Genomic DNA, 13,460 nt, shown 5'->3' with positions numbered 1-13,460 from the left:
CTAAATCAATTAAATTAAATCAAATTAAAAAATAAACTTACAAACAGCAACAGAATGTTAAAGAAATGTTGGGGATAATTGATGATATTGAAAGTAAACAAAGGCTGATTTAATGAAAACGAACTATTTCTCTCGCGTGTTGCATGCAGAAAAAGAAGGTACTCAGTATTTATTAAGCAAAGAAGATTTTAGAAAAACACAAACAACAAAGTTTTGGCTAAAAATAGTTCATTTTGAAACTTTTTAAAAATAAAAAAGTATTTTCCATAACTAAATATAACCCATAAGGCATAACATATGTAGATAAAAGCTGTTTGTCGCACATCTATGTCCAACTGTTTATACTACACAATTCAAACACAAACAAACACTTGAGTTGTAATATCAAGCTACTCCATTTTTTTTTAAAAATAGAGTAAATACCATAGCTTAGTTTTTATGACATGGTAAAAAATTACCAGCTCCATAAGAAATCCTTCGAAAAGCGTATAAATAAAACAATTTGAAGATATGGTATGATTGCCTAGGGACCACCTGGTCTAGATTAATGAGCCAATATTGATAACTATCGTTAAAACCACAATAGTTGGTGTCTGTACAGATGTGGTTATCTGGCCCTTGTATATTTACGTATTATGAATATGGTTGTTTGCATCCCTTTCGAACGAGTTAAATATTGGTGGTTAATGTCTTCCGTCTTTATTTTATTTGCGAATATAGCAAGTTTTTTTTCTTTCTTTTTTCCTCTTTTAAAAAAAATTAATATCTTGTTTTCTATGTATAGTTTTCGAGGCTGTTCTTTGTCTTTTCGTTAAATTTTTGGTCTCCGGTTGCCTGTATTATTGAGATTTTTCATTCTTGAATGTTTCAGTATGTGAATAAATAGGTAAAACGAAAAAAAAACACCAAAAATTGAACTAAATCAAATGTCTACACCAACACTAACTGTGAATGTCTAGATGATGAATGAAAATATATATGTGTCTACAGTATCTATTATTCGAAATAAATAAGGATACATGTTAACAACAGTGCCTGCAGACAACGTAATAGTCGATGAGAGAAATATGTATATGTAGATGAACATAAAGCGAAAGTATGAATGTAGGACATCTTTTTTTCTGTTTAAAAAAAGTCTTTGTATAAAGTTGGCTTCATTAAAAAAAGACAACCACTTTTCAAAAATAAAAGCTCAGGCGGTTCAAATAGAAATGAAGACTGTTTGTCAATACAATTATTCATGTCCAGATACTTGTTTTCTAGAGTCAGTGTGTTTGAATAATATGAGGTAGGCATTACCTGTGAATGGGGACGAAGTTTGTTGTAATTATTTTTTTTGTATTTTAAATATTTGTTAAAAAAAAGATACGGAAATACCGTAACGTTTCCGATTTGGGTTTTGTTGTTAGGGATTTTACTTATGACTTTATTTAAGTTATGACGTCATGTTCAATGTAAACAAAGAAACGCAATGCATCAGGTAGGCCTAACGTTTATTCATACCAAAGACAAAGAATGATTAAAAATGAAATATTGGTATTGTGTTCCTTGAGTTCCTATATTTTACTAGACTAATCAAAGTCTATCGACAACAAGACCAGAGGAAGGAAGAAGAGTTATGTGTTCTGCGAAGATCCGGAAATTAAAAAACACGACAAAAAAAATTGAACGATTTTGAGTTGATTAATACAATGAAAAATTCGGGAAATTTTCCCGATTTTTTTTTTTTATTATTGAATTTTCTACTGTAATAGGGGACTTCGTCCCCATATAAATAAAATTAAAAATTATCAAAAGAAAATTTGAGTAAACGTTATATGTACGATAAGGCACGTATATGCACATTCGATTTTAACCGCTGTAAATGTTGTTTCACAGAAGTAACTTTGAAACGCGATTTTGGTTTCGGATACAATACTTTTACTTGGAAAGAGGTTTAGAAAGATCCTTAAATAGAACGAATATAACACGAATGTAAGACTTCGCTGCACACATACGCACGTATAAATATATTCAACCATATAAAACATTTTTCTTATTTATATCGAGTCCAGTTAAATGTCTTTTCTATACACAATACTATATTGACATGCTATATTCAAATTGCTCTAACAAACAAACTATGATATGGAAACTTTTAGACTTATAATAGAATATTTTTTTCCTTTTAGGTTTTTTTATGACTAAATATAGACCTAAAGTTTTCAACAACAAAACAATAAAACCCAAAACTGTCACGTGATGTATGATACAAGACTGAACAAAAGTTGAAAGGTAAGGTACAGACATAAATTCAATTTACGTTTTAAAACTGTATACACCATTCATAAAATACTCATAAAAATACCAATATTATAATTTGGCTCACCAGATGTACTTTTCATTGATATGAATATTGTTAGTGGCGCTAGAACCTAAACAGTAGGAACGCAAAAAATCAAATGCGTTGTTCAAGACGTGTTAATGACTATTTACGAAACGGCTTAGTGACTGTTTCGGGCTTTCGAAAAATAGAGAAATTTAAGTATTGAAATGATTTAGATATTTCATAAAACATTATTTGCCTCTGTATTAAAGAGCTGACGGTCAAAAGATTTGTTACCATATTTTTGTATTATATAGATTAGAAACATTATATATAACTTAAAGACATGCAACGGTTAAAACAAATACAATATGGTGTGATAAACGTAGTGTTATTGTTTCTTTCTAGTTAAAGCCAAATACAATCAAAATGAGCTGTATTCTGAAATACGTTATAGTTTTTCAGTTACTTTACCGTTATGCAAGAGGACGCGGTAAGTGTAAACTATAGAAAAAAAATGTCATTCGTCTGAGTTAAAGTCAAAATAAACGTAGTATTATCAACAAAGGCTAGAAAAATACAGATCACATAAGATATAATAAATTATCAGGATAAAATACATGAAATTGATGAAAGCCTGTTTTTTATATACAGGTTTAGAAAATATATTAACGTTTCAAATAAACATACAAAAATGCAAACGACATTGATGCTTAGTTTGTGGTATCTGCTGGTCGTTTTTTTTCTGAACAAGATAATAATATAATGTTCTGGTTTCATTTAATCTAATTCCTATTGTTATGAAATAACTAGATAATGAAGATTACATAAAAAGGTAATTATTTTTTTTATATTTTTGATTTTTTGTCCCTTCCAGTAAGTATACAATACATTCTTTTTAATTCTAATTTGCACTTTACAATTATTTTCTATATGAATGTGTATCTTCGTTCACTTATGCTGCCTATTTTTTCTATTGACACTATTTTAGTGTAGTTTTATATTTTTGTAAGAACTATATACTACAAAATAACTAATTCCACTTTTTAAGGGATGCTTATGTTATGCAGAAATATGAGCTTATTATCAAATATAAAGATAAGAAGATAATTTCATTTATTGTTGTGATTAAAATGAATTCGACGAATTTAACTGCATGAAAGTTCTTGGGATTGAGTGAAGCGTTTCCTTCATTATTTGTCTTTGTAAATTAAAATCATTACTGTTTAGTCCATATCCTTTTATGTACTTCCCGTCATTATGTTATCATCCTATAGATATAGAAAGATGCGGTATGAGTGCCCATGAGACAAATCGCCACCCAAGTCACAATTTAAAAAATGTAAACCATTATAGGTCAAGTTAAGGTTATCAACACGGAGCATAGGTTCACACCGAACAGCAAGCTATAAAGGGCCCCAAAAATTACTAGATTAAAACCATTCAAACGGAAAATTCAACGGTCTATTTTCTATATTCATGCTTTGTCTATAATCTATAATGCTGTTTTTTGTTGGTGACATATTTGTTTGTTTTAATAGTGATTAAAATTATAACACAATGTTGAACGTTGTACTCATTTTTGACATTTTTACCTATAATGTCAGTTTGTTTTGTTCACACACTGTTTTCCATTTAATTGAATTTATGCGACTGTCATGCAAGTGAGAGGTTTAGGTCAGTATAAAAAGTTTAAGTTAACCATTTATCTGCATAAGGAAATTTAAAGCCTGGACCAAGTAAAAAATATGATAGTTTTTTTCTGTTCGTTTAGTTTGATAGGGTTGTTTCAAAGAACTTAATGCGTTTCATACAACAAACTACCATAACGACATTGCTAAACAGTGCTAAAATTATAGCCATTTTTTCTTGACCTTAAAATATATATGTAAAACTCAGAAACGTGTCCTTCCCCCAAAACGTGTCTGATCCCCCCAAACGTGTCCACATCGACTTCATTGAACTGCAAAACATCTCTAGTTGTAAAAGGCCGCCAAAGCGTGTCATTTGTATAAACGCTCAAACGTGTCCATTTTAAAATAAACTCCCAAACGTGTCCAATCCCCCAAACGTGTCCATATCAAGTTTTTTTTTATTTTACTGGAACTATCATTCGTGTTCATATTATAAAAACGTAGGTTATTTGTGGTTATTGGTTTTTTTTTATTATTGTATACTCATTTTACGATCTTTTACTATTTCATTAAAAGATAAAGATAAATTACATAAATTCTTTTTCTCTAAACATTTAAATCTTTGTAGCATTTCACTCTTTATAATGTCCCATAAGTTGTATTTTGGAAGGCACATTTTTCCCCGCAACTTTTATTTGAAATGGCCTCTATATAATTCCAAATCCCCAAATTGTCTATATGAAGCTTATTATTTTTCTTTTACTTGAATTATCATTCTTGTCCATATTATAAATACGTTGGTTATTTAGGTATTGCTTTCTTATCAACGTATACTCATTTTACTATTTTATTAAAAAATAGAAAAAATATTTTTCAAACTGGCAGAATAACCTTGGTTAAGTTGGGGCGTCCGTTCGGCTAGTTTTAAATTTCCGCAACTTTCACATAAAACGGCCTCTATTACATATTGGAGACTGAAATAGTTTCTTACTGTAGTCATTAAAAAGTCGGGTCTTTTTAATCGCTGTTCAATTTATGAAATGAAAATCCCACCTAGTATTTATCCCGAATAACCGTAAAAATTTAGGCGCAATTCCAAATTACGTATACAGGTAAGCCTGATAATATGACCTATCAGTATTTACTGATGTCGTTCAAATAATGCATGAAATATTTGTCACTGCATGTTATGTCTCATGTTCGTGTGTCTTTATTGATGCTGGAAACCTAAAAATTATTCAAAAACATGATTACTACGCAGTTAATGATTTGGAGAGCTTTTACTATATCAGACCTGTTGAAAAAAGTGAATATAAAAAAGAAGATGTGGTATGATTGCCAATGAGACAACTGTCCACAAGAGACCAAAATGACACACACATTAACAACTATAGGTCACCGTACGACCTTCAATTTTGCTGAAAGCCCGCCGTGCAATATTTGAATTGAATGACCGGAGTTTATTGATATCATATAATTTACATAGTAAACGATTAATTCATCTATACTAGAACTATGTGTATGTTCGCTCTAAATGAGCATGAAGTACTTGCAACTGGACAACAAGCGATTTCAGCCAAAAGTTAATTCATATGTTACAGATTAAATTTTCAGTTATGGTAATCAGTAACAACAAGCATTATATAAACTAATGCTAATTAATGACCACTTTATCAACTATGTCTCCGATCACAGAAATGCCGTGAACGTTATTGATGTCATTTGGGACATGCATGTATTAGCGCGAAAAGACGCGAGACATTATGGCGTTTTAAAGTGGACACGTTTGGGCGAATAACAATTATCGGGCACGTTTGGGGGTAATGAAATCGGACACGTTTGGGCAATATTAAATATTTAGAACACGTTTAGGGAGAATAGACACGTTTGGGGAAATCGGACACGTTTAGGGGGAAGGACAAGTTTGGGAGTGTTACCTATATTATTACCAATGCTATTTCAACTGATCGGGCGGAGCTTACGTTTCAATTTGCATAGGGACAGTCTATTTGAAGATGTGTGTGATAAGGAGGATTGCCTTTATAATTATTACTGATTTCTAATCACCTATCAATGTCATCAAAGGAATTTAAAAAACAATGACTGGACACCTCATTGATGAGTTTATCCTAAAACACCTATCTATAGATGGACTGTTTTTTCTATGAGCGAACCGGTTAAACTCCACCCAGTCAAGTGAAATAAATCGAGTAATAATATGAATAAGCATGTGTGTCTGTGTTTGTGTAGGAGTTTTTGAGGTGTGTTCATTACGTTCATATTATAATTGAATTAATTTATTACAGCTTACTTAGTTATGTTAACAAAACCGGTGGTATTTGGAGAAAGTGTACAACTTGCATGCATGGCCAACGAAACCGAAATTCCCCTTGATAAACCACACAGCAGAAGCTGGTCAGGTGGACCTTATAATGCATTATTGTGTATGAATGGTGTTTCTGCAGACAGCTCAAAGTATAATGAAGAAAAAGGAAAAGAAAAAAATCAGTACAACTTAAAAATTAGAAACTTTTCTGTGATGGACGTAAATTGTGAATATAAATGTGTTTTTGGTGTGGATATCACACGATTAACACTTCATCTTAACCAGAAAGACTATGAATGTAACTATCGTTTTATAGAATGTTCGTTTCATATCATTGCTAATCCTTATTTGTTCAATATCATTTACAAAAGTCATTTGTACAATTCAGTAAAATTGAATCTTCACAAACAAATATATATATGGGGTTTATGTACCCTTCTGTAGCCATTTTTGTACGAACTTTTCAAACTGCAATTGTATCAAAACTACAGATATTATGAATAATAGAGATAGGCCATTTTGTACATATTCCAAGGGGAAACTTGATGCAAAGCATTATTTTTTACTGTTCCATTGCATTTAATAGAAAAAGAGGACTTTGTGGCAAATAAATCAAGATTTTTATAGAAAAATTCTACCTTATTTGATGACAAAACACGCACATGGCGCAAATATCAAACTTCAATCTTGGTATCTATGATGAGTTAATTTTATGTATAGATTGAGAGTTTGATTGTTTTAATACATGTTGTAGATTTACCTTCAAGGGAATCAACAACTGTAGTATCAAGTCTAAGGCATGGACATTTTAGTGTAACCATAACTTTTGTGAAAGTATGGCCGATACCGGTTTGTGAAATCATATTTGAGGTAACTTTATAGTCCTGTATTCTGTTTGGTAAAATTGAGAAAGGAAAAGGGGAATGTGTCAATGCGACAACAACCCGACCATAGAGCAGACAACAGCCGAAGGCCACCAATGGGTCTTCGATGTCTTCGAGAAACTCCCGCACCTGTATGCGTCCTTCAGCTGACCCCTTAAAACATATGTATACTAGTACAGTGACAATGGACATCATACTAAACTCCGATTTATACACAAGAAACTAAAATTAAAAATCAAACAAGACTAGCAAAGTTCAAAGGCTCCTGTCTTTGGACAGGCACAAAATTGCGGCGGGGTTGAACATGTTTATGAGATCGCAACCCCCTATACCTCTAACCAATGTAGAAAAGTAAACGCATAACAATACACACATTAAAATTCAGTTCAAGAGAAGTCAGAGTCCGATGTCAGAAGATGTAACAAAGAAAATAAATAAAATTACAATAAAACATAAATAACAACAGACTACTAGCAGTTAACTGAGATGCCAGCTCCAGACCTCAGTTAAACTGGTTGAAGGATTATGTCTTCATCATATGAACATCAGGCACAATCCCTCCCGATAGGGGTTTAGTATCATACTTTCATAAAATATAAACCGTGTCATGCCAACAATTGTTTTTTAAATAAATGTGTTTAGTTCCGATGCAAAGACCCTATCAGTGAATCAATATTAAAATCAAAATATGCAATCTTTAATGACCTGACAACAGTATCGTGACTATATCCCTTCTAAATAAGTCTGTTTAAAGGTTTTGTAAGCTTTTGAGGTGAATACTAACATTTTTGTACTTGTAAAGAATATTACCATAAAAGATTGGATGTGAAATACCTGAACGTATAAGATGTCTGCATGTTGAGTTATATTTACGAATAATTTCCTTATACCGATGATAAAACTTAGTAAATGTTTTGACTAGTTTTTGATATCGAAAACCCTGGTGTAATAATTTTTCAGTTACATAAAATTATCTCGCTAAAATCTAATACATTGTTACATACACGAGCGAATCGTACAAGTTGAGATATATAAACACCATAAGATGGTGACAAGGGAACGTCACCATCTACAAATGGATAATTAACGATAGAAAATGACAAATCATCTCTTTTATCATATTTTTTTTGTATTAAGCTTCCCGTTAATGATATAGATATCAAGTTCGGGGAACGGACAGTGGTCATTGTTAGTATAAGCTTTATTTCAAGTAAGTTCAACAGGATATATTTCTTTGGTATACATACTGAAGTCGTCATTATTGAGAGCCAATATATCATCCATATATCTAAAAGTATTGTTAATTTTTTGTATCAAATGTTGTTAGATAGGTCTTTGCTAATTTTAGTCATAAATTGTAAGTCATAACAATACAAAAACAGGTTAGTTTACATTAAAAACCCTATGACAGTAGGATTATAGTATTGTTTTACCTCGTACATTTACTGACAAATTGTATTCTTAACGAAAAGGTAAACTCGCATGATAATGAATACATGCTGAATAAGAGAGTATAATTTAGGTTAGTGCTACAGCAATACAACAAGGAGGAGAGAAGAACAAAAAATAAAAAATAAACAAGTTTTGTACTGTACTTTCGAAATTTTTGCTGATGTTCTCATAATAAGAAAAACGTATTTGTATCGTTTTTTTTCATTATTCGTCTTTAAGATTTCAAACATTAATTTACAAAAGTGTAAATAGCCCATTAATGCCCTTTGATAACTACTTGTATTTATGCGAGCGTTTGCTTGCATTGTACCATTTCATGTCATAGTTGAGGATATAATGTATGTATGTTATAATAGTTTCAATACTATGATATTTCAAGTATTCTAATAAATTTCTTTTAATTTGTTAGAGATTAAACTTTGCAAAACGTATAAGAGTATCAAAGACGAAAAATGGCAAACTATTTTCTGCCAATATGAGTCTGGAGCATGTCTTCAAAAGTGATGTGTGTAGTGGTGACATGTTGATTTCATGCCGGATTGGTACTAAGAATATTGAAGTTGGCAGAAAACAATTCCACACTTGTCCAGAAACAGGTCTGTATGTTATAACGTTTCTGTCATTAAGAGTTTGTGTGTTCCTCACATACATATATGCAATTTTTATCTGCCGCATTGTTCTAATCAATAGAAATACATGTAGGGTAAACAGAAGTTGGAAGCACCAATATTTAAGTATTGTAACAGATGTGTGAACACTATCACCACAGGAAAAACGATAAATGGAATAAAGAAACACATAATTGACAATCATTGTATAGAATAAAACAAAACAACAATACAGTTATAGTGTCAAGTTCATCGAATATACCTTATGACAGGCTATAGCTTATTATACTGTGGATTCATTATTATTCGTTGGATACAAATTTTCGTGGATTTCGTGGGTAAAGGTTGACCCAAAATTAAATGTTCAACGAATAACGAATGTCCTATAGTCGTGTATGCGAACTTCGACAAAACCAAGAAATAAATAATCCACGAAAATAGGTACCCAGTAAAATAAGTGAATTCAAAGTATGTAACTTTACAACAAAGGGCTTGGCTGTTCTGTTTAAGTCCTATTTGTTGTTATACATAGTTGTTCTCAAATATATGAAAGTCGAGTATTCTCCAATTTTTCGGTCAAACATGTTTTTATTAAAAACGTTTTGTATGCATGACAATCACATGTTTTCATTCATTTAATTATTTAATATCGTTTGGTCAGTGCCCTTCTTGGAGAAGTCTCCGATAAACATAGGGATGCATTTTTGTTTGTCTAATTGTTTTAATGGATACAAAAATGATAATTGGTAGTTGATATGCTTTGTCTAAATTTTCACATAACACATTGCACTTTGTAATTGAGTTTTACATTAGGGAAACAACTCATTGAGGCTTAACCCGGTCCTTAATATTTGGACTTCATATATTGATACCTAATCATTTTAACATCTTGTGCACTTTTTCTAAGAAGATTTGGTTGCACTACTTATCCGTCAGCATAAAACTTTCCAAAATCGCATGTAAGAAATATTGTCAAAGTCATAAAAAAAAACATTTCACAATAATCTTATCATGTCTGTTTCTTGGGGGGAGAAGGAGGGGGGGGGTTGAAGATTTTTTATGACGTTGGGTTTATGATGTTGTCCACAAGTCAAAACAGAAAAAATAGGGAAATCAGCTTATATTTTGAGCAAAGGTTTCAATATCTCAAGTACTTTAACAGCTATACTCTACATTTAAGTATTACGAAACATATTAGAATGAATTTAAAACGGTGTGGCTGTGGCCATTGATTGACACATTAAATTCATCCATTGACTGGGACAATTTATGTGAACGTTTGTCTGTAACGACCACTGTTCACGACATACCTACGATAGACATTTAAACTGTGGGGTCACAAAAGGTTTCTTAACGCCTTTAATTATAGAATAATTCGAAAATTAATCAGGAATAACCTTTATGTTTTGATTTATATAATTGGTATAAATCAAAACATCGTGTTATTTCTGATTAATTTTTCGAATTACTTTATTAAGGTGTTGAGAACCTTGGGTGACCCCATAGTTGAAGTGTCTTTAAAAAGTACATAGTGAGCAGTGGTCGTTACATACAAACGTTCAACTAAATTGTCCCAGTCAATGGATGAATTGAATGTTTTCAATCAATGGCCACAGCCACACTGTTTTGAATTTCATTCTAATTTGTTGTTGATGGGAATACATTTACGACTACAGACATATTTTTGGTAAATTGTCAACAATGTAACACATGCATATATTTATACGATATGAACACAATCATGGTATGAAGACAGTCTTGCTTTCTTTACGATCTACATCTCTGGTGGAGAGATGTTAATTTTGCAATCATTCTAAATGTCTTGTTTTTATGTCACTAATAAAACATTATATTACTTACTTTTCAGTTAAGAACAAGGGTGGAAATCTCTTAAACGACAAAATGCTCATAACAATGATTGTAGCCATTTTCATGTTCGTTTTCATGGTTTTTGTTATAGTATTATACCTAGTGATAAAACAAAAAGGATATACCACCATAAATAACACAACAGTTCATGTGCCGGAAAACCCGAACAATACAGATGACAGAATTCATTTAACAAACCGAGAAAAATGCCAATATACAAAATGTATTATTATTAAACAGGAATTTCGGTGCTAAATGCAATTGTTTCTCCTGGATATTTACCGCTGCTTCTTTGTTGGATATTCTACGTACATGAAAGAAGGGACATGACTTATGTAAATAAGAATGTAACAAATTACGTTTTTCCTGTGTTTTTTTAAAATTTGAATTCAAAAACAGAAATGATACATTGTAAAATGAATTTTTAAATAAATGATTTTAGCAGTCATTAAAAAGAATGAAAATATGTTTACAAAAAGACGAAAAATTTAGAAATATTTTACAGTTTCAAGAAAATAAGAATACTTTTGTTATGAAAATATTCTGTTGTTTATTAATTATTGAATTGTATTGAATTGTAAAGCAACGTTTTAACTGAAAAGGGAAATAATATCAGACTTCTGTTATATGTATTAAATCACTGCAAAACGGAATATATTTATTCAGTAAAACATTTACATATATATTTTGATTAACATTGGGTTGCAAATGAATTTGTATATACGAAGAGAAGATGACTCGATAAGAAAACGTTAATCGAGTATCTTTCTTTATCGCTATTTTGTGCATTTTTATTTATTTTTTTTTTTGTGATAATTTTTCATATCATGCTACTCGCTTGAGATGGACAATTATCGCTAGAAACTAAGGACGCACGTAGCGTTGCTAATGAAATTGACATGAAATTGACACCGTAGTGATAAGTAAAATAGCGAAAAACAGATAATCATTGGTCATCTCAACTCGACCGGCTCAAGCGAGAAAAACAATCTCGTTGAGATGATGAACGAGAATCTATAATTATATTCGGATACGCATTTTGATACTTTAAGACATCTTGCCTTTAATAGCCATTCTGAACAGTATAAAACAAACTTTAAGGGGTTAGTTATTTTTTTTTATATTAGTTGAATCTTGCCTATATATCAGTAAGTGTTAACCAGAAGAGTAAAAACGTTAAGTAATAAGCTATCTTTTATATTCATTAAATCATACCTAACATTGTGTATCATTTATTGTTGACCAGAACAGTACAAACGTGGAGGGATTAGTTAAATAGCATACAGTGTTTATTGTTGTTCTAACGTTAAGATAAAACAAATTTAATACAACCACGTATATTGACATTCCAAGCTATTCTGAGAATTAATAGTCTACTTAGTATATATAAAATAGTAGACTTTACTCCTACGGGATTTTTTTAATAACAAGTTTTGTCTTTACAATTGAAAAAAAATGAAATACATTTTGCAACCAGTTGTATTGTCTATAATACATTAAATCATGATGCATAAACGGTCAACTGTGTTAAAAATGTAACAGATATTTAAATATTTAAAATTTTTATTTGTTCTATATTTATTCTATATTATGTTAATATACACATATTTTTTATTGTTGTACTTTTTTCTTTATATTTGAATGTTATACTTATACTTAAATTCTATAATAAAAAAAGCAAATATGCGCAATAAACGATTTAACTTTAACATGTTTAAAATCCGTCATATGCTGACCAACTGTGTTCCTCTTCTTGCCAACGTGTTACTTTATTTATAGCAAATAGATGAAAGCCATTCTCATATCTTGACTTACCTATATAAATTGACAATAAAGCTCGGTTGAAAACAAAATTTTATGATAAAAGAAATGATGTAAACTTCCAAATTGTGAACTTTGTAGCACCATTTTAGCAGCGCCTGCATATGGTGTGCATTTCCTCCAGTTGATTCAATATCCCAAAACTTGCATTTCCTATCATGATTTCCTTGATAAAGGGTTGCTGATCACAATTCAACATTTCAAGAAAGAGTTCAAAGTGGTAAAGTTGAAATCATGCCTTCGAAACTTTTACATCGTTATGAAATATACGTTTTACAAATGACGATGTATTTGTTCAAATAGCTCCACCTTTTGTGTACTTACATGAGCAACACGACGGCTGTCAAATGTGAAGCAGAATCGCTTTACCCTTCAAGATCATTACCAGCTTTTTGTTGTAGTTTTCTTCGACATTTCTTTTCACGTTGATTTTTTTCTGAGAATTCAATTTGTTCGCTATCAAGCAGAATTTGTTCGTTAAAATTAACCAGTTGTCTCTCTGATATGCATCAAAGAGATCATATATGTAAACCAATATGTAAACAAAAGAAAATATCTATA

The 13,460-nt window shown here is 31.0% G+C and overlaps 1 protein-coding gene across 2 annotated transcripts; it reads left to right on the top strand.

Annotated features, from left to right (window-relative positions):
* The first annotated feature begins 2,169 nt into the window (after positions 1-2,169).
* LOC139528567 (uncharacterized) lies at positions 2,170-12,395 on the top strand. 2 transcript variants are annotated; one of them, XM_071324599.1, is made up of 7 exons: positions 2,170-2,274; positions 2,714-2,798; positions 3,119-3,140; positions 6,246-6,563; positions 7,020-7,135; positions 9,011-9,197; positions 11,077-12,395. In XM_071324599.1, the coding sequence occupies exons 4-7, from the start codon at positions 6,257-6,259 to the stop codon at positions 11,331-11,333; spliced, it is 867 nt and encodes a 288-aa protein (XP_071180700.1). In that variant the 5' UTR covers positions 2,170-2,274; positions 2,714-2,798; positions 3,119-3,140; positions 6,246-6,256; the 3' UTR covers positions 11,334-12,395. The 2 variants fall into 2 exon arrangements, with proteins under 2 accessions (XP_071180700.1, XP_071180699.1); XM_071324598.1 differs by lacking the exon at positions 3,119-3,140.
* Positions 12,396-13,460: the final 1,065 nt, after the last annotated feature.

This window comes from Mytilus edulis, chromosome 6, assembly GCF_963676685.1.
Source record: "Mytilus edulis chromosome 6, xbMytEdul2.2, whole genome shotgun sequence".
Lineage (NCBI taxonomy): Eukaryota > Metazoa > Mollusca > Bivalvia > Mytilida > Mytilidae > Mytilus > Mytilus edulis.
The sequence above is the reverse complement of the archived record's forward strand: the minus strand, read 5'-3'. Positions and strand labels throughout refer to the sequence as shown.